The 20,512-nt window shown below is 49.7% G+C and overlaps 1 protein-coding gene across 13 annotated transcripts in view; it reads left to right on the top strand.

The window, feature by feature from the left end:
* Positions 1-20,512, top strand: part of ADGRL3 (adhesion G protein-coupled receptor L3) — an 834,374-nt gene that overhangs the window by 696,902 nt on the left and 116,960 nt on the right. For all 13 annotated transcript variants that reach the window (XM_045018219.1, XM_045018220.1, XM_045018222.1 and 10 more), the window contains 2 exons: positions 9,980-10,189; positions 15,343-15,563. In XM_045018219.1, the coding sequence (XP_044874154.1) occupies positions 9,980-10,189; positions 15,343-15,563 (431 nt within the window). The remainder of the gene's footprint in view (positions 1-9,979; positions 10,190-15,342; positions 15,564-20,512) is intronic.

A 20,512-nucleotide genomic window follows, 5' to 3' on the forward strand; every position in this document is an offset into this window, starting at 1 on the left:
CTTCTACACTTTGTCTCCCAACGAAGTCAATGGCAATGCCAAACAGTGGAGGTAAAGAGAACCATCATCCTTGGAGACCAGTGTCTGTGTTGAACCATTCACTCAGGCCTGCATATACTTTCACATGCTTCACCTTGATAGAAAGTCTCGATGCTAACTATTTTCGTTGGCATATCACAATGCTTCAGGATGTTCCAGAGTGAATTGCAATGGTGCCAAGCTCCCACAATTCCAACGGAAGTAAAAGGAGATCTGCAATGGGCTCGTTCTTATGTTGGGCACCCAAAAATAGAGACAGCATCCTAAAATCAGTAGCCATTTTAGAACATGTCGACCACGGTGTTCAACTCTTTTAATCTTTCCTTATAAATCAGTCTCTCGGGCATTGTGTGTGTCGCCTTTCTCTGGACTCCTTGTTTGCACTCTTTTGAATACCAGAGTGCCCCAAAGAGCCTGAGGCAGTGTTCTAGCTGCACTCTGGCCTGTGCTCTAGAAAGAGTTGTTGTGGCTTATTGATAATTGGAGGATTATTATTATTTATTCCAACTGCAGCTGCACAAAGAAAGCAAGGTCTCTTGTGTACCCCCAACCTGTGAAGTGGTACTGTCCAATAGTACAATGACTTTCTGTGCTATTATATCACATTGCAAGCTCATATCTAATTACTTACTATGCACTCTCTCTCCCCTATGTCCTTTTCAGCAGAGCTATTTTGCATATATATCCCTCTCACCTGCATCTCTGTTTCTGTGTAGTTTCTCCAGATGTCTTGGCTTGTATTTTTTCCAGGGAGAGCTCTGTTATTTCCTTTCCATATTTTTAACCTCTCTGTCCCTTTGTATTATTTATGCGCTCTTCAGTACTGGAAACATTAGTCCCCGAGTCCTTCTCACGCATGGATAGGCTCGGCAGAACTCAGCTTTTATTTTTTATGATGATGATGGATAATATCAATGTTTACTTTTCATTTTTTTTTCATTTTTTATCTATTTACATTTTCCCACTTGCACAACACTATTGTTTTTAAGCATGTTTTTCTATTTGTATCCATAGAAATGTTCACAGTTTAGGAAATTATGTGGGGAGGGGGGATGGTCAGACAATAATTATTTAATGACAGAAGACTCTGTGATTTCAAAAGTTAAAGCTTTATAGCCATCAAAACACAAATTGTCAACATCTCATGTCCACATATACAAAATAAATATCCATAACTCAAATTCTAATAATTCCTCCAGCAGCACTTTTCATACTTTACCTAACTGTGGGTTTTGATTATTATTGATGGAAATATTTCTTCGTCGGTTTGGGTGTGCGGTGAAACCAGCGTTTACCGGTGTTTACTAATAAAAATCTAATCCTCCCAAGTCTAAGACTTGTAGATGTTAAATTAAACCAACGGTGACAGCATTTTGTTTGCAGCTGCTTCCTCTACCCCAAACCCAATAGATTGTTTTGCTCATTGAATCATAGAATCATAGAATCTCAGGGTTGGAAGGGACCTCGGGAGGTATCTAGTCCAACCCCCTGCTCAAAGCAGGACCAAACCCAACTAAATCATCCCAGCCGTGGTTTTGTCAAGCCTGACTTTAAAAACCTCTAAGGAAGGAGATTCCACCACCTCCCTAGGTAACCCATTCCAGTGCTTCACCACGCTACTAGTGAAAAAGTTTTTTCCTAATATCCAACACTTTTTTACAGCCAGTTCTCTGTGGAGAAAGCCACAGGAAGGGGCCAGAGGGGCAGGAACGCTTGGCACTCCTGGGTTCTGTGAAACTTCCTTATTCCATGGAATTTAAATAGCACTAAGCTTCCCCCTATTGGTTATCTTCACAATCAACACCTTTCTCATGGGGAGAATGAGGTTCAGGGTGACTTCCTCTCTGATTAGATTCTGTACTCTCTGGAACATGCAGTTCTGCTGTGTGTAATTGGAGGAATCCCTTTGATTCACGTGCCCAAGATCAGTTTCATCCTGTTCCCTCCACTAAATAAAGAGATTGTTGTCCCTAGGAAGCGTGGAGGCAGAATTTCTCAGTCATGACATATTTTGACCTCTCAAAGTGGCAATAGGATGTCCTTTATAAATACCATTTTAATAAGAGTTGGATTCATAGCTTCCAAGGCCAGAAGGGACCATAATGATTATCTAGCCTGACCTCCTGTGTAACACAGGCCAGAGAACTTCCCCAAAAGATGAGTGTTTGGAAGAAAATCATAGGGCAGGATTGTCCCTTGGCCCCCAGGTAGGTATGCAGAGCGGGCAAGCTAAGACAGTGCCAGGTGTCCTGCCATCTTGCATAGCTGCCCAAAGGCTGGGCCCAATAGCTGGCAGCAATGTGAGCTGAGCACTAGGGCTGTATGAGGCTAGATCAGGTGCTGTAGCTAGTCTTTCCAAATAAAACAGAGACGGTGCTGTTCGTCGTCGCTCAATGATGAAACAAAGCCAGAATGAAGGAGCAAGAAAGATGCAATCACTGGGCCTGAATTTCCTCTCACTCACACCTGTGTAGCACTCATTTTGCAGCAGCGAAGTGACACCTGTGTAAGTGAGACCAGAATGGGACCCCCCATAGTGTTCACCACACACTGTATCCATGGTAACCTGCAGTTCAGCTTTTCACTTCGTAACATAGAGGAAGGTGACAACTTTATATCCTCTTTACAGTTTAGTGTTTTGGCTGTTTATAATAAAGGACAGGACTGGCTGATTTCGGGGCAACTCCACGTCAGCAAATCCTCTCCACATCTCTCATTACTGCTCCGAGATTGACTCCACTAACGGAGAGCGCCAAAGAGCACTTTCCATCCCGATATCCTCACTAGCTGTCCGGCCCGGCGAGATGCTGACTGCCCTCAGCGTCCGTTGACTTCAGCGAGAAGTGAGGATGCCCAGGATTTCACTGGATTGGGCTCTCTCTCATGATCTGTGAACTAGACCTCCTAAGCTCCCATCCCAACAACCAAACCAGGTGGTACAGATCCCATCGGCCCTCTCACCAGGAGGAGTTAGGGCCCTGGTTCAGCAAGGCACTAGATCATGTGCCTAACTTTAAGCTCATGACTAGACCTACTGAAGACGACCTTGCTGACCTGGGACACTGGAAAATATCTCTGGTATTTTGTGGCCCCTGCAGTGCTCAAGATTACCAGGAGCCTTGGGACCTTGAAATTAGTGATGCCAATGGGTTAGTAATTGTGCATCTCGACACATAGCAACCAAACTGCTTTGATACTTACGCCCTTTTCTTTCAAGATGGCTGGTTGACATCATGCCAGTAACTCTGGGGTGACAAGTCCTTGCATCTTTTGGCAGGTTTTTAAAAATGACTGGGGAAAAGACAGATGAGTCTTGGAGAAGGTTGTGTGTCAGCTACAGCTGGTGGGATCACGGGGAGACTCCATTTTAGGGGCTAGAACTTGCTGAATGACCTTCTGTAAAGAGGAGGGAAGGTTTAAGTGTGTGTCATAAGGAGACACCAAACCAGCTAGGAAGAAATGTCTCAGGGAAGTAGAGGCTGGATGAACCAGGTACCCTGAGGTGCATCTCCCATTGTGTACGAGTGATTTGGAGCCTGAAGCTGATTTCAGCCTGCTGTAAATCAGTCCATATCCCATGGCAGTCAGGAGGCATGAAGGGGCTGGGCACCTGCTGCCACTACTGCACCCCTTGTGGAGAGCAACTCACTCCCTGCCCTCTGTCATAGTCCGCCTCCCACCCCATCCTAGATGCCATGTGTACAGAATAACCTGTGTGCTCCCTCTGAGTGCAGGGCTGGGGTTCTGACCGGTTCTTACCTGGGTCGTGCAAGGGGGAGGGGAAAGACCCCTTAATCCCTCCCCCAGCTACATGCCAGAATAGCCACATTTTTGGGAGTTGATCCTTAGCATTCAGCATAAACTTGCAGTTTTGTATATTCAACAAGAGTTTCCCTCTTTCCTAATACCAGTGTGGTTTGGTTCGGTAGATCTCGTCCATGGCTTTCCCATCACTTCAGATTCAGTTATTAGCGTGTCAGAGACTTTAAGGCCAGAAGGGGCGACCGTGATCATCTAATCTGACCTCTTGTACATTGCAGGCCACAGAATCGCACCCACACACTCCTGTAATAGGCCCCTGCCTCTGGCTGAGTTAGTGAAGTCCTCAAATCTTGATTTAAAGACTGTCTGTAAAGCCCACTGTGATCTCACCTTATCTGTGTAACATACCGTAGTGAGGAAATGCAACGTGGACATAAGAACGATGGGCTTTCAATACCACACTGTGGTTGATAATAGTTATAAAAGGAGTGACGGGATTCCAGTCCATTCTGGGCAGCTACACATCTCAGGAGCAGTGTAAAGTACCCACCACTGCCAGCTTAAATCTGGCCCACTTGGACCAAAGCCCAACCCATGCTGCCACCTTCCAAGCCAGCTCCCACCGGTCGCACAACAGCTGTATTCCAGCAAGCCAGTGACACTTTCTGTAGTTACCATTTGTCATTCCTCCACCCACAAGCATGTTACTGTCTCCCTTCCTAAAGGCAAAGATTAGCTGAACAAAAGCACCCCCCGCAGCCAGCAGCTCACTGTTTACCTCTACTGAGCTTTTTAAGAGGGAAAGAGAAAGGACCCTTCATTTAAGGGACAAGCCGTTCTATCATAAACTGACATTCGCTAGAGCTGGTTTTATTAACTCTGCTCTGGAGCACAGGTAGTGCACTGCTGGAACCGTCATTCATCGCTAACACATTTCACAGCCTGAGCAATTTCTGGGCTGCCTGCTCACTCTGCTGTGCACTCGGCAGCCGTGTCTGTGACACACACACACACACAGTGGTTTTCAAAGCAGCGATCTGTTTCAACCAGTCTGCTTCCCACCGACGCAACTTGGAGCCCAATTCAAAAGCTGGGAGTCAAGGGAAGTTTTTGCATGGACCAGGATCAGGCCCCGAACTCCAACCCTAGATATAAAGCTTGTCACAAATACAAAAGTTGTTGGGTTTACTGTTTTGTTCTTTGAATTTCATCAAGCACGTTGTTTCTGTAAAATGAACCTTTCTAAAGGTCTGGAACCCAGAAAAGAACAGCTGCCAGAGTTTGAGCTGTATGGTGCCAGAGCATGGAGAGCCAGCCACTGACCCAGCATGCTGCTCTGAGGGTATTCTACACTGCAGTGTAAACCCAGGGGTTGAGCTCAGGCTCAGGCCTAATCCCCCCTTCCACCAACACATAAATTGTGCTACCCCAGGGCTCATACCCCGGGTCCCAGACCACACAGGGGTGGATGGTCCAAGCCCAAGTCTAACTGAGGTCCAGGGTTCAAGTCCTGTTGCTTTGCAGTGTAGATACAACCCCACTGGACTCGTGCTCTGGGAAACTGCCAAAAGTATCCCATGGGCCAATTTTCTTTGTCCTCTGGATGATTGATTTTCCCACTTTGCCCCACAAGCACAGGGCTAGCGCAGCTCCATTTTGGGAGGGTGCTAGGAAATCTGGTTAGACTCGGGCCTGCAAAATGCAGTGTAGATACCAAAGTCCCAGTTTGGGACCCAGGGTGCAACAATTCCTAACCTGGGGTTACAGATGAGTGTAGATGCTCAAGCCCTAGGTTGACAAACTTGACTCGAGTTCTATCAACCCTGGTCTTATGCTGCAGTGTAGTCGTAGGGCAGGTCTACACTAAGGGCGGGGGTCGAACTAGGGTACGCAAGTTCAGCTACGTGAATAGCGTAGCTGAATTCGAAGTACCCTAGTTCGAACTACTCACCCGTCCAGACGCCGCGGAATCGAAGTCCGCGGCTCCAAGGTCGACTCCGCCACCGCCTTTTGGAGTGGTGGAGTACCGGAGACGACCGCGGCGCTTCCAGAGTTCGAACTATCGCGTCCAGATTAGACGCGATAGTTCGAACTCCGAGAAGTCGAACTCACCGCGTCGACCCGGCTGGTAAGTGTAGACTAGCCCGTAGTTAGGCACTAACTATCGCCCCCACAGAATCCCAGAGAAGGTCGTTCAGAAGCTCAGGAAGTATGTGCAAAGGGACGGAGCAAGGGCTAGTGGAACTCAGGAGAAGCCAGGTCTCTGGCTGGTGAGATCGCTTCCTCTTCCTCTCCTTCTCCCTCTTCTTCTCAGTGCTGAGGACTGAAGGACACTGCAGGTGGAAATGCCACACGGGGATTGTGCAGTGGCGTGACGGAGATTACATCAATACAAACTCACAGAGGTGCTCACCATCAAGAGACATCCGAGACTGTTTTGGAGGGGCCCGAGGGTGGCTGCCCTGTTACAGGCTCTATGTGTGATATTTTATGCAAATTATTTAATGAGTTAATTTACATTTTTTGAAATAATTTATAAATAACCATAAACTTCAGAGTAATAAATGTGCAGGTTTAGTGCTCTTGAAAGGCCAGTTTAACAGCCCTGGTCAATGAAGTCCTGGTTTAAAAGCTAGACAAGCTTTCCACATACGCTGCCTCACCACCAGGCATGAGCTTTGGTCTGGAGGCTTTTTGGGGACTTCCTCTCTAGGGATAACAGTCTCCATGGCCCATGCAGTTTTTGGCCTCTCTGCTGAGTCTGAGGGCTTGTCTACATTACCCGCTGGATCGACGGCCAGCGATTGAACCAGCAGGGGTCAATTTATCGCGTCTAGTCGCGATAAATCAACCACAGAGCGCTCTCCCATCAACTCCGGGACTCCACTAGGGCGAGAGGCGGAGTCGATGGGAGAGCGTCAGCCATTGACTTACCGCAGTGAAGACACCGCGGTGAGTAGGTCTAAGTACGTCGACTTCAGCTACGTTATTCACGTAGCTGAAGTTGCGTAACTTAGATTGACCCCCCCCCCAGTGTAGACCAGGCCTGACAGTCAGTGCAAAGTGTGATGCTGAGTTTGTGCTGTGGGAGCTGGAACTGACACCCACAAACTGATCCCACATAGGGGCCATCAGGCCTCTGTTGGACAGGAGCTTGTAGTGGCCCACAGGTGAAAGGCTCTGTAGCAATGCACTGAGGCGTCCGGGCCCCCAGGAAGTGCCTGTGTCACACCTTTGAGAATGAGGCTTGCTGCCTGGAAAGATGCATTTATCATATCAAGTTCTGATCTTTCCTGGAGCCTTCACAGACAGAACCTTCCACTCCCTGGCACGAGGGCAAAATCTCCCACCTCTCAGTCTTCTACCATCAAGTGCCCCACCCAGTTCTTACAGGGACTGTTCCCATTAACCAAAATGACAGCAACAAAAACACAACAATAATACAAATATTAACACAACTTCCCAGCTCACTTCTACATTCCATGTTTGGCAATTTAAATTCATTCCAACAGTTACAATTATCCCAGGGCTCTCATCCTAACTTAAGAGGGTGTCGTATCTATGGTGCTATACAGTGGCACAGAAACACTGGCTGCAGTCAGTAGGAGTGGTGAGACTAGATCTCCTTGGTCTCCTGGCTCCCAACCCAGGGCATGCACCCATAAGTGTTTGCTGGCTGAGATGGTGGCTCTGCCCTCTCTCTTACAGCAAATCTGACTGTGCTAGAGCTTGGGCACTGGAAGGTGAGAGTGATGATCAATAGAAAGCAAAGTGGGCCGGTTTGGTCTCGGGGTGTGGTGGTGCCCAGCCTCCTTTGGCTTGCACTGAATGGGGGGAGGGTGGGCGGGCAGGTGCAAGGGGCCATGCCTCTGTTCAAGGACTGTGCACTGGAGTTCACCAGCACAGCTTACTAATCCTCCCGTAGGCCAAATTCCTAGAGCCGCCCCTGTGCCTGAGAGAAGAATTATCTTTTTCTCCTGCCCCAAACTACCCAACCCTTTCTCAGCTCAGTCCCAGTGTGGTCCAGAACCAGTGAAGGATAAGAACTCTCTTCCCCCCGCCCCCTAGACCAGCATGATATGTGGCCCTGGTGACAGAATCCCTCTGACCTCCTCTCCTGCATGGTCCTGGGGAGCTGCTGGACTGTTTTTCACCACCTCCTCCCTATAGGGCAGCAGTGGGGAGTGTGCCTGAGGACCTGACTGGACAGCCTTTCATGCCCACTTTGCACTGGGAGGTGTAAATAACTCTGCAGGCGGCTGAGCAGTGGAGAAGCGAGACCTGGGGTTTTCATTTATTCCACACATGCTTGGTGTGTGCATGGAGCCAAGCGTGTAAAAGGAACAGGCTGCATCCTCGCTCATTCCTCATGAAGCTGGGGTGCTCTGCTATCAGATGAAGGAAAACTCCGGAAAGCTCCCCACGTACAAGGCTGACTTTTTGTCTGGAGTGTTACTGCGTTTGTGCTTTTAGCCTTGGGCGATCGAGCCACACGTTCCGAAGTTCACCTGATTGTCTCTCCCCTTTATCTGCCTGTGCCAGCTGTGTACTTCCTGTGTCTGTGTCGTGCAGCTCTCTGAAGCTCTGCCTAGCACTTCCTTCTAATCAGGCGAGCTGGCCTGCTTTGCAGCGGGGCTGTTAGGGGAGATGTTATCCACTGCTTCCCAGCAGCTTCTTGCAAAGCAGAGCAAAGGCAAGGGTGGGAATTTGTATTAACATTTTTGCACCAAGTTAAGAGGAAAGTAACGAGTGTGGAATTACACAGAGATAAAACAATGCACCTCTGTTAGGAGAAGAATATGCCCTTTCTTCCTTGTGTGTGCAGTGGAGATGGAATAGACATAGAGTATCAGGGTTGGAAGTGACCTCAGGAGGTCATATAGTCCAACCCCCTGCTCAAAACCAGGCCAATCCCCAGACAGATTTTTGCCCCAGATCCCTAACTGGCCCCCTCAAGGATTGAACTCACAACCCTTTTTGTTGCTGTTGCAATAGACATATGTTAAATCTGTGCCCTTTGGCACCTCTGCCATCATAGTCTCTTAAACCTTCCAAATTCCCAAGAAAAATGGCAGGAGTGCTGTGGGAACAACACCTCCCATAATCTCTGTCTAGACACAGAGTTGACTCTTTATAAACAGCCTCTAGGGGGGAGAAAAAAGTCACTCACCATCTTTCATTCTCATTTGATGCCTATCAGTCGTGCCGATAAAGCCAAAGTGCTGAAAGGGTTTGAGTTGTTTTTGATGGGTGCTGACATAGCAGGAGTGTATATCAATAAATGCCTGACACTGATGTGGCTTTATCATTGGCAGAGAGGCAACAAAAAGAGTAAATGAATCAGCTTTCCCCTCCATCTGTCATGGACTTTTCCCCATAGCAAAACACCATGTCCTTCGCTTCCAAGATGAGTGCCAAGTGTCTGTGCTCTGGTTTGGGAAGCAAATGAACGGACAAACACAGAAATAGGTCCAATGGCATTTTATTGGTGGACCCCAGCACCCTGCTTTGCACCATAAGAGCCCCCTAAACCAGTCTTTGCTGCTGCTGTTCTTTGGGCACGTGGTAGCTTGAAAGGGGGAACATCCATGTGGACATTACTTCTGGGTAAGCAGAAACTAGACCACATCGCAAGGGAGAACACACAATTTCTGAGCCACATTAAAATCCTGGTTAAATGTGGATTTAAAAACAATATGGTCAATAAAAGGTCTCTGTTTATCCAGGATATTATTCTGATATTCATTTTGGGTTCTCAGCTGCAGGGTTTGATAAATCAATATTTTTTTCCCTTCCCTTGTGAAAAAAAGAAAGGAAAATAATCCACGTGTTTGCCACAAGCTGGGCATGAGACATACATTATCTTAATGATCCCTGCGACCCAATCTTGGGATTTGAGTCTGTTCAGGTACCTTCCCCACTGCCTTACTGCTGTATTCACAAACAAACCCAAGCAAAGAGAAAGGAGGTTGTGTTTCAGGTTGTGGCTACATTAATGCAGAACTCCATTCTGGGTAGTTTTAGTCCTAATACCCTTCATTAGCTATCGGTCCCTTGTGCCAGTGCTTGGGAAGTGGATACAGGAGTCTATCAAAGGATCTCAGACAACCTGGCTTTTTTCAGTATTGATTAGCTGACGTGCAGCGTGTGACTGATTATTTTTCTGTTGTGTCTCCAGCACAGCGACACAGTCCACGACCTGCTCCTGGATGTTATCACGTGGGTCGGAATTCTGCTGTCACTCGTCTGCCTCCTGATCTGCATCTTCACCTTTTGCTTTTTCCGCGGGCTCCAGAGTGACAGGAACACAATTCACAAGAACTTGTGCATCAGCCTCTTTGTGGCTGAGCTCCTCTTCCTCATCGGGATCAATCGAACGGATCAGCCAGTAAGATATTTGGCACAGAAATATGGAAGCATCTCCTCCCACCTTCCAATGGAGGTAGCTGGGCCTGATCCTGGAGCAATATGAATGTGGATACACCCTACACTCATGCTCATCTTGTTGCAGGATTGGGGCTCTGTTTGGTAACCAAGGGTGAAATCCTAGTCCCTTATGCTCAGTAGCAAAAGCCCCATTGACATCAATAGGGCCAAGATTTCACCCCAGATGTCTGTTTAAAACGTATACACCAAAGGTGTGTGTTGTTTCATGTTTCCCCAGCAACAACACAGTAATTCTCAAGAAGATGCTTTCTATTATACGCCCTCCTTTCTGATCCAAAGCTTATTGAAGTCAATAGGAAACTTTCTGTTTACTTCTATAGGCTTCCGATCACGCCCATATGATTTCCTGAACAAATTATCCTTGGGGGCTGAAATTCCTACCGTTTGTTCTCCGCTTGAATGTTTCTGAGTAGTGTGTTAAACTCCATCTGACTGTTTTTGAGAAAACCTCAACTTGAGCAAAAAAAAAAAAATCCAAAGAAAAAAAGGCATTTTTCACAAGACTATTTCAGGTGCTCTGTTTGTGCTCACATTCATCAAAATGGCTCTTTTTAAAGAAAAAGCCTTCAAACTTGGCAAAGACTAAGAATTAGCACCTTTGACGTCTGTGAAGCAATTTGGTTTACAAATCTCTGGGTTCTAAGCTGTGAAATGAACAAATTCTTCATGTTCAGTCTGCTGTATTCTACTGACTAAAAAATGCCTGTGACACACTAGATAGCAGGGGAAACATACTCCATATACAAGCAGTGACCTGTGTGGAGCCCTGCAGACTGACAGAAATATTACTGCAGTGATTACACATTCGCCATTTTCATCCCCGCAGTCCCACTTGGGATGGCACCTTCATTGGAATAGCAGAGCCTACATGACAATGATATTCCAACAGCTGCTCCTGGGGCTCAATCCTCCTGGTTGCTGGGCTCCCCGTGATGTGTGCACTGCCCTCGGCTGCCATTGAAGTCAGTGGGTGTGGAGGGTGCTCAGCACCCATCGGGATGGCTCAGCACCTTGCATGATGATTGAGTTCTAAGAACATCTACTGGAACCTCAGCTCCCTTACTGAATGTGCCATTGTTCAGAGAAATACACAGAGGGACAGATCCTGTCCTCCCTCCATAGGCAGCTAAGGCCTGATATGTAGCAGAAATGATGCATTCCTGCGGAAGCCAGACCCAGGAAGAGCCAACCAGGGGATGCTTTAGCCCCTGTGCTCTGGAGCTCTGTACTGCAGCGGCTCTCTGCATTGCACCAAAGAAGAGAGGGCATTGCTGGCAGGAAGGGCAGGGGCGCGGGTGTGGGTTCCCAACGGGAAGGGAAGTGGTGGGGCTGTAGGTTCATGACAGGAGAGGTGGAGCCATAAGTTCCCTACAGGAAGGGCAGAGTTGTGAGTTGCAGGCAGGAAAGGGTCAGGGACGTGAGTTGGTGGCAGGAAGAGCAGGGGGGAGGGGTTATGTGTTGGTAGCAGGAAGGGGTCAGGGACGTGGGTTGGTGGCAGAAAGGGCAGGGGGTGGGGCTGTGGGTTGGTGGCAGGAAGGGGTCAGGGATGTGGGTTGCTGGCAGGAAGGGCAGGGAGAGGGGCTGTGGGGCAGTAGCAGGAAGGGGTCAGGGTCATGGGTTGGTGGCAGGAAGAGCAGGGGGCAAGGCTGTGGGTTGGTGGCAGGAAGAGCAGGGGGTGGGGCTGTGGGTTGGTGGCAGGAAGGGCAGGGGGCGGGGCTGTGGGTTGGTGGCAGGAAGGGCAGGGGGCGGGGCTGTGGGTTGGTGGCAGGAAGGGCAGGGGGCGGGGCTGTGGGTTGGTGGCAGGAAGGGCAGGGGGCTGGGCTGTGGGTTGGTGGCAGGAAGGGCGGGGGCGGGGCCGTGGGTTGGCGGCAGGAAGGGCAGGGGGTGGGGCTGTGGGTTGGTGGCCGGAAGGGCAGGGGGGGGGGCTGTGGGTTGGTGGCAGGAAGGGCAGAGGGCGGGGCTGTGGGTTGGTGGCAGGAAGGGCAGGGGGCGGGGCTGTGAGTTGGTGGCAGGAAGGGCAGGGGGCGGGGCTGTGGGTTGGTGGCAGGAAGGGCAGGGGGTGGGGCTGTGGGTTGGTGGCAGGAAGAGCAGGGGGCAGGGCCGTGGGTTGGTGGCAGGAAGGGCAGGGGGCAAGGCTGTGGGTTGGTGGCAGGGGGCGGGGCCGTGGGTTGGTGGCAGGAAGGGCAGGGGGCGGGGCCGTGGGTTGGTGGCAGGAAGAGCAGGGGGTGGGGCTGTGGGTTGGTGGCAGGAAGGGCAGGGGGAGGGGCTGTGGGTTGGTGGCAGGAAGGGCAGGGGGCGGGACTGTGGGTTGGTGGCAGGAAGGGCAGAGGGTGGGGCTGTGGGTTTGTGGCAGGAAGGGCAGGGGGTGGGGATGTGGGTTGGTGGCAGGAAGGGCAGGGGAGGGGCTGTGGGTTGGTGGCAGGAATGGCAGGGGGCGGGTCTGTGGGTTGGTGGCAGGAAGGGCAGAGGGTGGGGCTGTGGGTTTATGGCAGGAAGGGCAGAGGGTGGGGCTGTGGGTTGGTGGCAGGAAGGGCAGGGGGCGGGGCTGTGGGTTGGTGGCAGGAAGGGCAGGGGGCGGGGCTGTGGGTTGGTGGCAGGAAGGGCAGGGGGCGGGGCTGTGGGATCGTGGCAGGAAGGGCAGGGGACGGGGAGGGGGGTTGGTGGCAGGAAGGGCAGGGGGCGGGGCTGTGGGTTGGTGGCAGGAATGGCAGGGGGCGGGTCTGTGGGTTGGTGGCAGGAAGGGCAGGGGGCGGGGCTGTGGGTTGGTGGCAGGAAGGGCAGGGGGCGGGGCTGTGGGTTGGTGGCAGGAAGGGCAGGGGTGGGGCTGTGGGTTGGTGGCAGGAATGGCAGGGGGCGGGTCTGTGGGTTGGTGGCAGGAAGGGCAGGGGGTGGGGCTGTGGGCTGGTGGCAGGCCGGGGGCAGGGCTGTGGGTTGCCGGCAGGAAGAGCAGGGGTGGGGCTGTGAGTTCCCAACAGCCCATGAAGTTTTATTCCAGTCCGCGCAAGGCCCAGGGAAGTGATCTTTGTGCTGCGTACTCCACAGAGGCTGGACTTGGGATTCACACCCACACGCCATGGGCCGGCAGCAGAGCTGGAGCACAGTATTTCTCTGGCCATTAGGGACTGTATCAATAGTTGCTGCCCTTACGCACCTGCTAAGCAGAGAATTTTAATCACTTACCAAAGCCACCACCTAGCTCTTACACAGCACTTTTCATCAGCAGATCTCCGAGCACTTTACAGATCTCCACACATCAAAATCTGGGACGGTCAGGCCCGATGGCGGCTGAACCAAAAGCCCTAACCGATTCAGTCACCTGCCGTGCTTCCCACAGCTCTGCGGCTGGTGTGGCCAGTGGGAGAGGCAGGTTTTCCTTTCACTCTTCCAGAACCATCCATTAGCGTATAAAAGGGGAGGTGCTGACCTTGCTCTCTTGATCAGTGGCAAAATGAACATTTACCTTGACGGGAGCAAGACTGCCCTGATACTGGCTTTTCCAAGGTGCCTAAGGGAGTTAGGTGTCCAACTCCTATTGACCTTTAACATGGTTTGGGTGCCTTATTCCCTTAGGTTCCTTGGAAAGCCCCAGCACAAGTCATGTGTCAGTGCCCTTATTGGAGAATCATTTCAGTAATTCCATCTCCATGTGAAATAGACAAATGGCATGTTCTTTGTGTTTTTAAATTCCATGTAGAAATGGTATGCTCATTGGCAAAAGCATCCCTGCCCCTTGGTGAGTGTCTCTAGAAATATGCTTTGTTGGGGTTCCAGGCTTCATTTTCCCCAAACAGCCACTGCATATACTCCATATTCAAAGCCAGGAGATCCTTCCCTAACGTAGGGGCACTCCTTCAGTCCTGGCTAGTGTATTCTCATTATTACTGACCCCTTTTTCACCAGCAACCTGTTGCAGCAGGGAGTTTTCACCTTTTCAGCATTTTTTTACTGGTATACCAGTGTGTTCACTCTCTTTGTAGGAACCTCAGTGATCTCTGCAATCTCCAGCTTCTCCCCAGTGCCATGGGGCTCTAGCCCAGGATTTCTATTGTATTTTACCTGGCCATGTACTAGAGGCAGCCCATGTTATGTTGTCCATCCCCTTGTCAGTGCAGGCTTGTTCCCAGCACTGTATTTGTTCAGGGCCAGTTGGATCTCAGTGGATGTCTGTGAAATAAGGTCTTGCACTGGAATCTCTATTTTCACATTCCTTTTCCCTGACTTTTTTTTTTAAATTCCCTTATCTCATCCCCTCATTAAAACTACTGAGCAATGAAGCCCGCAGCATATGCCCGGCCCTGCTGACAGCACCCAAGAGCATTTACATGGCTTGTCAACATCTGGAAACTTGCCCACACAACAATAGTCAACAGAGGCATCAGAAATAGAAACATGGTCTTTATGATTCCTCAACACAAGCCCCTGATGTATTGAGGCAGTAAGCCATCGAATCCAAACACATGCATATGTGTGTGTGTGTCTGTGTGTAAATAATATATGTGTCTATATATAACACTACATGTATAACATATATTACACAAATCTACATTATATAGAGAATTATACACATGCACATGTATATAAATATATACAGACGTGTATATAATACATATGTGTATACTATAGATATATATAACTTATAAATAATATATATTATCATATAAATATACATTACATTTTAAGTATAAAGATATTTAAAGTGATCTGAGTTTTTGTTCTCATATAATGTCTATTTATTAAACCAAGGCGTTAGAATATTTCTGTGTGTTAATCCTGTTTTATAAGAAGCAGGGAACAATTGCTTCAATGATTTGAATCTGAATATGTCCCCTACTAAGAATCCAGTTTGATATTGTGGGAGTGCAGGAGCTGGGTACAGGGGTTTCAGCCAATGATATGCTTAGCATAATGTGCATAGAACATAAGTTTCTTTGGGTAAGCTACAGCCACGTATATATATTTATACACATACACAGAGAGATTCTAGGATTAGTATCATGTGTAATAACCAAGGACATCAGTGGTTTTGTTACGATGATTGTAATAATTTTGTTTGGGAGCAAACCTCTGCCTCTGTTTTGTTTTGGACTCTCCCAGATCGCCTGTGCTGTGTTTGCTGCCCTCCTGCACTTCTTTTTCCTGGCGGCATTCACCTGGATGTTCCTGGAGGGGGTGCAGCTGTACATCATGCTGGTGGAGGTGTTTGAGAGTGAACACTCGCGAAGGAAGTACTTCTACCTGGTTGGCTACGGGATGCCCGCACTCATCGTGGCCGTGTCAGCGGCGGTCGACTACAGGAGCTATGGCACAGATAAAGTGTGAGTTGAACTCTGCCACGCTTGGACCTGTGGAAGAGAAGCAATGGTTGTTTGTGGAACTTGTCTGGGGAAGGATCTGCTCAGTTTCATAGAATCATAGAATCATAGAACTTAAGATCAGAAGGGACCATTATGATCATCTAGTCTGACCTCCCGCAAGATGCAGGCCACAAAAGCTGACCCACCCACTCCTGAAATAATTCTCTCCCTTGACTCAGCTGTTGAAGTCCCCAAATCCTGATTTAAAGACTTCAAGTAGCAGATAATCCTCCAGCAAGCGACCCCTGCCCCATGCTGCGGAGGAAGGCGAAAAACCTCCAGGGCCACTGCCAATCTACCCTGGAGGAAAATTCCTTCCCGACCCCAAATATGGCGATCAGCTGAACCCCGAGCATGCGGGCAAGACTCTCCAGCCAGACACTCAGGAAAAAGACTTTCAATATCCCAACATTGACCCTCGGTACTAATTACCAGTGGTCGCACGTTATTGACCTATTGACTAAATCACGTTATCCTATCAAACCATTCCCTCCATAAACTTATCAAGCTTAATCTTAAAGCCAGAGAGGTCCTTCGCCCCCACTGTTTCCCTCGGTAGGCTGTTCCAGAATTTCACTCCCCTGATGGTTAGAAACCTTCGTCTAATTTCAAGCCTAAACTTCCCGACTGCCAATTTATATCCATTTGTTCTCGTGTCCACATTAGTACTGAGCTGAAATAATTCCTCTCCCTCCCTGGTATTTATCCCTCTGATATATTTAAAGAGAGCAATCATATCTCCTCTCAACCTTCTTTTGGTTAAGGAAAACAAACCGAGCTCCTCAAGTCTCCTTTCATACGACAGGCTTTCCATTCCTCGGATCATTCTAGTGGCCCTTCTTTGTACCCGTTCCAGTTTGAATTCATCCTTCTTAAACATGGGAGACCAAAACTGCACACAGTACTCCAAATGAGGTCTCACCAACGCCTTGTATAACGGGACTAGCACCTCCTTATCTCTACTAGAAATACCTCGCCTAATGCATCCCAAGACCGCATTAGCTTTTTTCTGTGGGTTCTGATGAGAACCAGACTGGGAAATTAAGGACCTGATCCGAAGATCATTGGAGTCAAAGGAAAGTCTCCCGTTGAATTCAGTGAGCTTTGGATCAGGCCCTCACTGTTATTAATCTGTTTTGTGCTTTACTAACTATGACCCACATCTGCTATAGTAATGGCTGTGTGCCAGAAGTAATTGTGCATTGGCAGTGGAGCCAATGGGATTGCTCCAGATTTACTCCTGGTTCCAACAGCCCTGCAGGTGTGAACAGGCTGAAAGTTAGGCCTGACAAGACCATATGCAAGGTCTAGGCAAGTGCAACACACACATCCCCAGGCCCTGTACTCACTGCACTGAGATTCTTATAAGGGCCCCAGCATGACATGCCGCTGAATGGTCACTGCACCCTTCACCCCGATTGCTGGCAGGCAAGAGAGTAGGTGAAGTGTGCTCAGTTGGTGTCGGCTTTGTTGGGAAACACTGCAACCAAGAATATGGACCAAGTGCAATATAAAAAACCGTGACTAGCAGATTTTGAAAGGAAAACATTATACCAGACATTTCTCAGCTTAAGAGAAGATGGTCTGATTGGTCTTTCTTGGCACACGCAGAAGGAACACTGGGAAACGGTCATTGAATGATTTAACAGTTCAAAACCAGGAAACACTTGTACTGGCCATAACCATATGGTCTGCTGTAACCTCTCTGGCATTGTCCAGGGCTCATCTGCAACCCAGGGGCTGCCATGGAGGCCAAATCCCTGCTGGAAAAAACAGGAAAGAGCATGAATAGGTTTTTAATTGGCAGTGAGTGAAAGTGAGCAGATCCATTTACCATGCTAGCCCCCACCCCCCCAACCCCTAAACAAGCAAGCTCTCTAGCTTTCCTTTCCACATGCCCCTTATCTCCCTGAGCCCCTTGGAGATCTGTGCTCGACTGCTGTCCTGAGCCTGAAGGAGTCCCGATGACAGTACTGCTCCCTCTGGATGCTGGCCCAAACATATAGACTTTAAAGCCAGAAGGGACCATCATGATCATCTAGTCTGACCTCCTGCACATCGCAGGCCACAGAACCTCACCCACCCATTCCTGTAATAGACCCCTAGCCTCTGGCTGAGTTACTGGAGTCCTCAATCTTGTTTTAAAGACCTCAAGTTACAGAGACTCCACCATTTACACTAGTGTAAACCTGCAAGTGACCCGTGCCCCATGCCGCAGAAGAAGGTGAAAAAACACCCAGGGTCTCTGCGAATCTGACCTGGGGGAAAATTCCTCCAAATATGGTGATCAGTTGGGCTCTGGTGGCGAGACCCACCAGGCACAGTGTAGTAACTCAGATCCCTCCCCATCTAGGGTCCCATCACTGGCTGGTGGGGATATTTGTTAATAGCCATCGCGGATGAGCCATATGCCATAGTAGGTAATCGCAGCTTATCACCCACACCATACATTTATCAAGCTCATTCTTACAACAAGTTAGGTTTTTTGGCCCCACCACTGCCCTTGGAAGGCTGTTCCAGAACTTCACTCCTCTGATGGTTAGAAACCTTCACCTAATTTCAAGCAAACATCTGTTAATGGGCAGTTTACATCCATCTGTTCCTGTGCCAACATTGGCCCTTAACTTAAATAACTCCTCTCCCTCCCTAGTGTTTGTCCCTCTGATATAGCTCAGAGAGGCCAACCAGCAGAGTGCCGCCTCCAGCCGCTGCTTCCAGTGCTTGGGAGAGTGAAATTCAACAGGCGCTCAGCCAGCTCCTCTGCCCAGCCTCCCGTGTGTCTGATGGGCAGGGAGTTTTCACACAGTCAGGAGGAAGAGGCAGCCTTCCTCCCACCATTTCTGGGGGCACCGGCTCCCCTCCACATTCAGTTGAGGGATAGCTCAGTGGTTTGAGCATTGGCCTGCTAAACCCAGGATTGTGAGTTTAATCCTTGAGGGGGCCACTGTGGCAAATTCAGTACTTGGTCCTGCTAGTGAAGGCAGGGGACTGGACTCAATGACTTTTCAAGGTCCCTTCCAGTTCTAGGAGATTGGTATAGCTCCAGTTTATTTATTTTTATATTCACAGAGAGCAGTCCTATCTCCCCTCAGCCTGCGTTTGGTTAAGCTAAACAAGCCAAGTTCCTTAAGTCTCCTCTCATAAGGCAGGTTCTCCATTCTTCTGCTCATCCTAGTAGCCCTTCTACCACATCCATCTCTGGACCCGGCAGGGTCATTGAAACCCTCTGTTCACCTATATGCTGGGCTGGGCATTGGTCTGCAGGCACTACATAGCCATGACCCATAGCAGGACTTGGCCCCATACCTGCAAAAGGGGTATGTGTCTCATGGACCACTGCCTCCCACATAGCGTCACTCAACGACATACAGGGCAGCTGTCCCCCTTGGAAGAGATTCACAGGGATATTTTCGTTAAGGAGGGTCTGGGGAGGGCTTTAGTGCTCGATTCCATGAAGGGAGCCAGGGGCTCAGCCCCCAATAAAGGTGAGTCCCCCAACAACTAGCTGCATCTGAGGAGTTTTGTCATCCCTGCATACCCCAGGTGTCTCCATGCTGGCGCTGAGGGCCCCACTGCCCCTCCATTGGAGCTGCACCACTAATGACTCCACAGCCTTGTGCTGCCTCTGGCCACCCTCCAAAGAGAAGGAGGTTCCGCAGCTCAGAGAGCCCAACCAGCAGAGTGCCACCTCCAGCCGCTGCTTCCAGTGCTTGGGAGAGTGAGATTCAACAGGCGCTCAGCCAGCTCCTCTGCCCAGCCTCCCGTGTGTCTGATGGGCAGGGAGTTTTCGCACAGTCAGGAGGAAGAGCCAGCCTTCCTCCCACCATTTCTGGAGGCACCGGCTCCCCTCCACATTCAGATGAGAAAAAGAACGTGGCACCCAAATCTCAGACCTCTGTTTTAGGGACAAATGACCAGTTTTTCTACCTCTTCGGAAAATTTAAGTTGAAATGAATGTGTCGTGCCTCATTATCATGGAACAGCTGATCCCTGTGAGTAGATCAGGACCACTGCCCCCGTGTCACAGCAGCTGGGCCCGACGGAGTCAGTTAAAGGGAGCAGGGCTATCCCTGGGGCTCTAAAGGCCTTCAGAGGGCAGGAAGGGGAAGAGTGATTGGGACAGGCTGTGCAGGGGGAGAGAAACCACTAGGGAGTGGAGGGTCCCTGGAACAGGGGACCTGCTGCTCAGAGAGGAAGCCTGGCGCTGGTGTTCCAGAAAGATAAGGGGGCTGGCTGGGAGTAGGGACACTAGAGATCCCTGGGAAGGGGAGACCATGAAACCCTAGGACTCAGGGTGAGCGAGGGACTGTTTTGTTGGTTTTTATTTGGATGGTAAACCTGCTTAAAGGAGACTGGGCATGGCAGGCTATCCTTGGAAGCTGGGGAGAAACCCTGCCATGTCACACTCTCTTATTATCTTTGTGTTTATTAGGCGAGCACCTGGAGGTCTCAGCTGTGCCAGGTCCCATTGTGCTAAGTGCTCTGCAAACATACAGTAAGAGCCAGGCCCTGCCCCAAAGAGCTTACAGTCTGCATAGTCAAGACAGACACATGGTGGGGGGAAGGAAGGGTTGCAGATGAGGTATGGAAGCAGAGAGAGACAAAGTGACTTGCTCAAGAGCACCAGTCTCCTGAGTGTCGGTCCAGTACCTTCGCCACAAGACTGTCCCTCTTCTCTAAGGCCTGGTCTACACTGGGGGGGCGTCGAACTAAGGTACGCAAGTTCAGCTACGCGAATAGCGTAGCTGAACTCGAGCTACCTTAGTTCGAACTTCTTACCTGTCCAGACGCCGCGGGATCGAAGTCCGCGGCTCCCCCGTCGACTCCGCCATCGCCGTTCGGGTTGGTGGAGTTCCGGAGTCGACGGGAGCGCGTTCGGAGTTCAATATATCGCGTCTAGATGAGACGCG

Source organism: Mauremys mutica, chromosome 5, assembly GCF_020497125.1.
Source record: "Mauremys mutica isolate MM-2020 ecotype Southern chromosome 5, ASM2049712v1, whole genome shotgun sequence".
Lineage (NCBI taxonomy): Eukaryota > Metazoa > Chordata > Testudines > Geoemydidae > Mauremys > Mauremys mutica.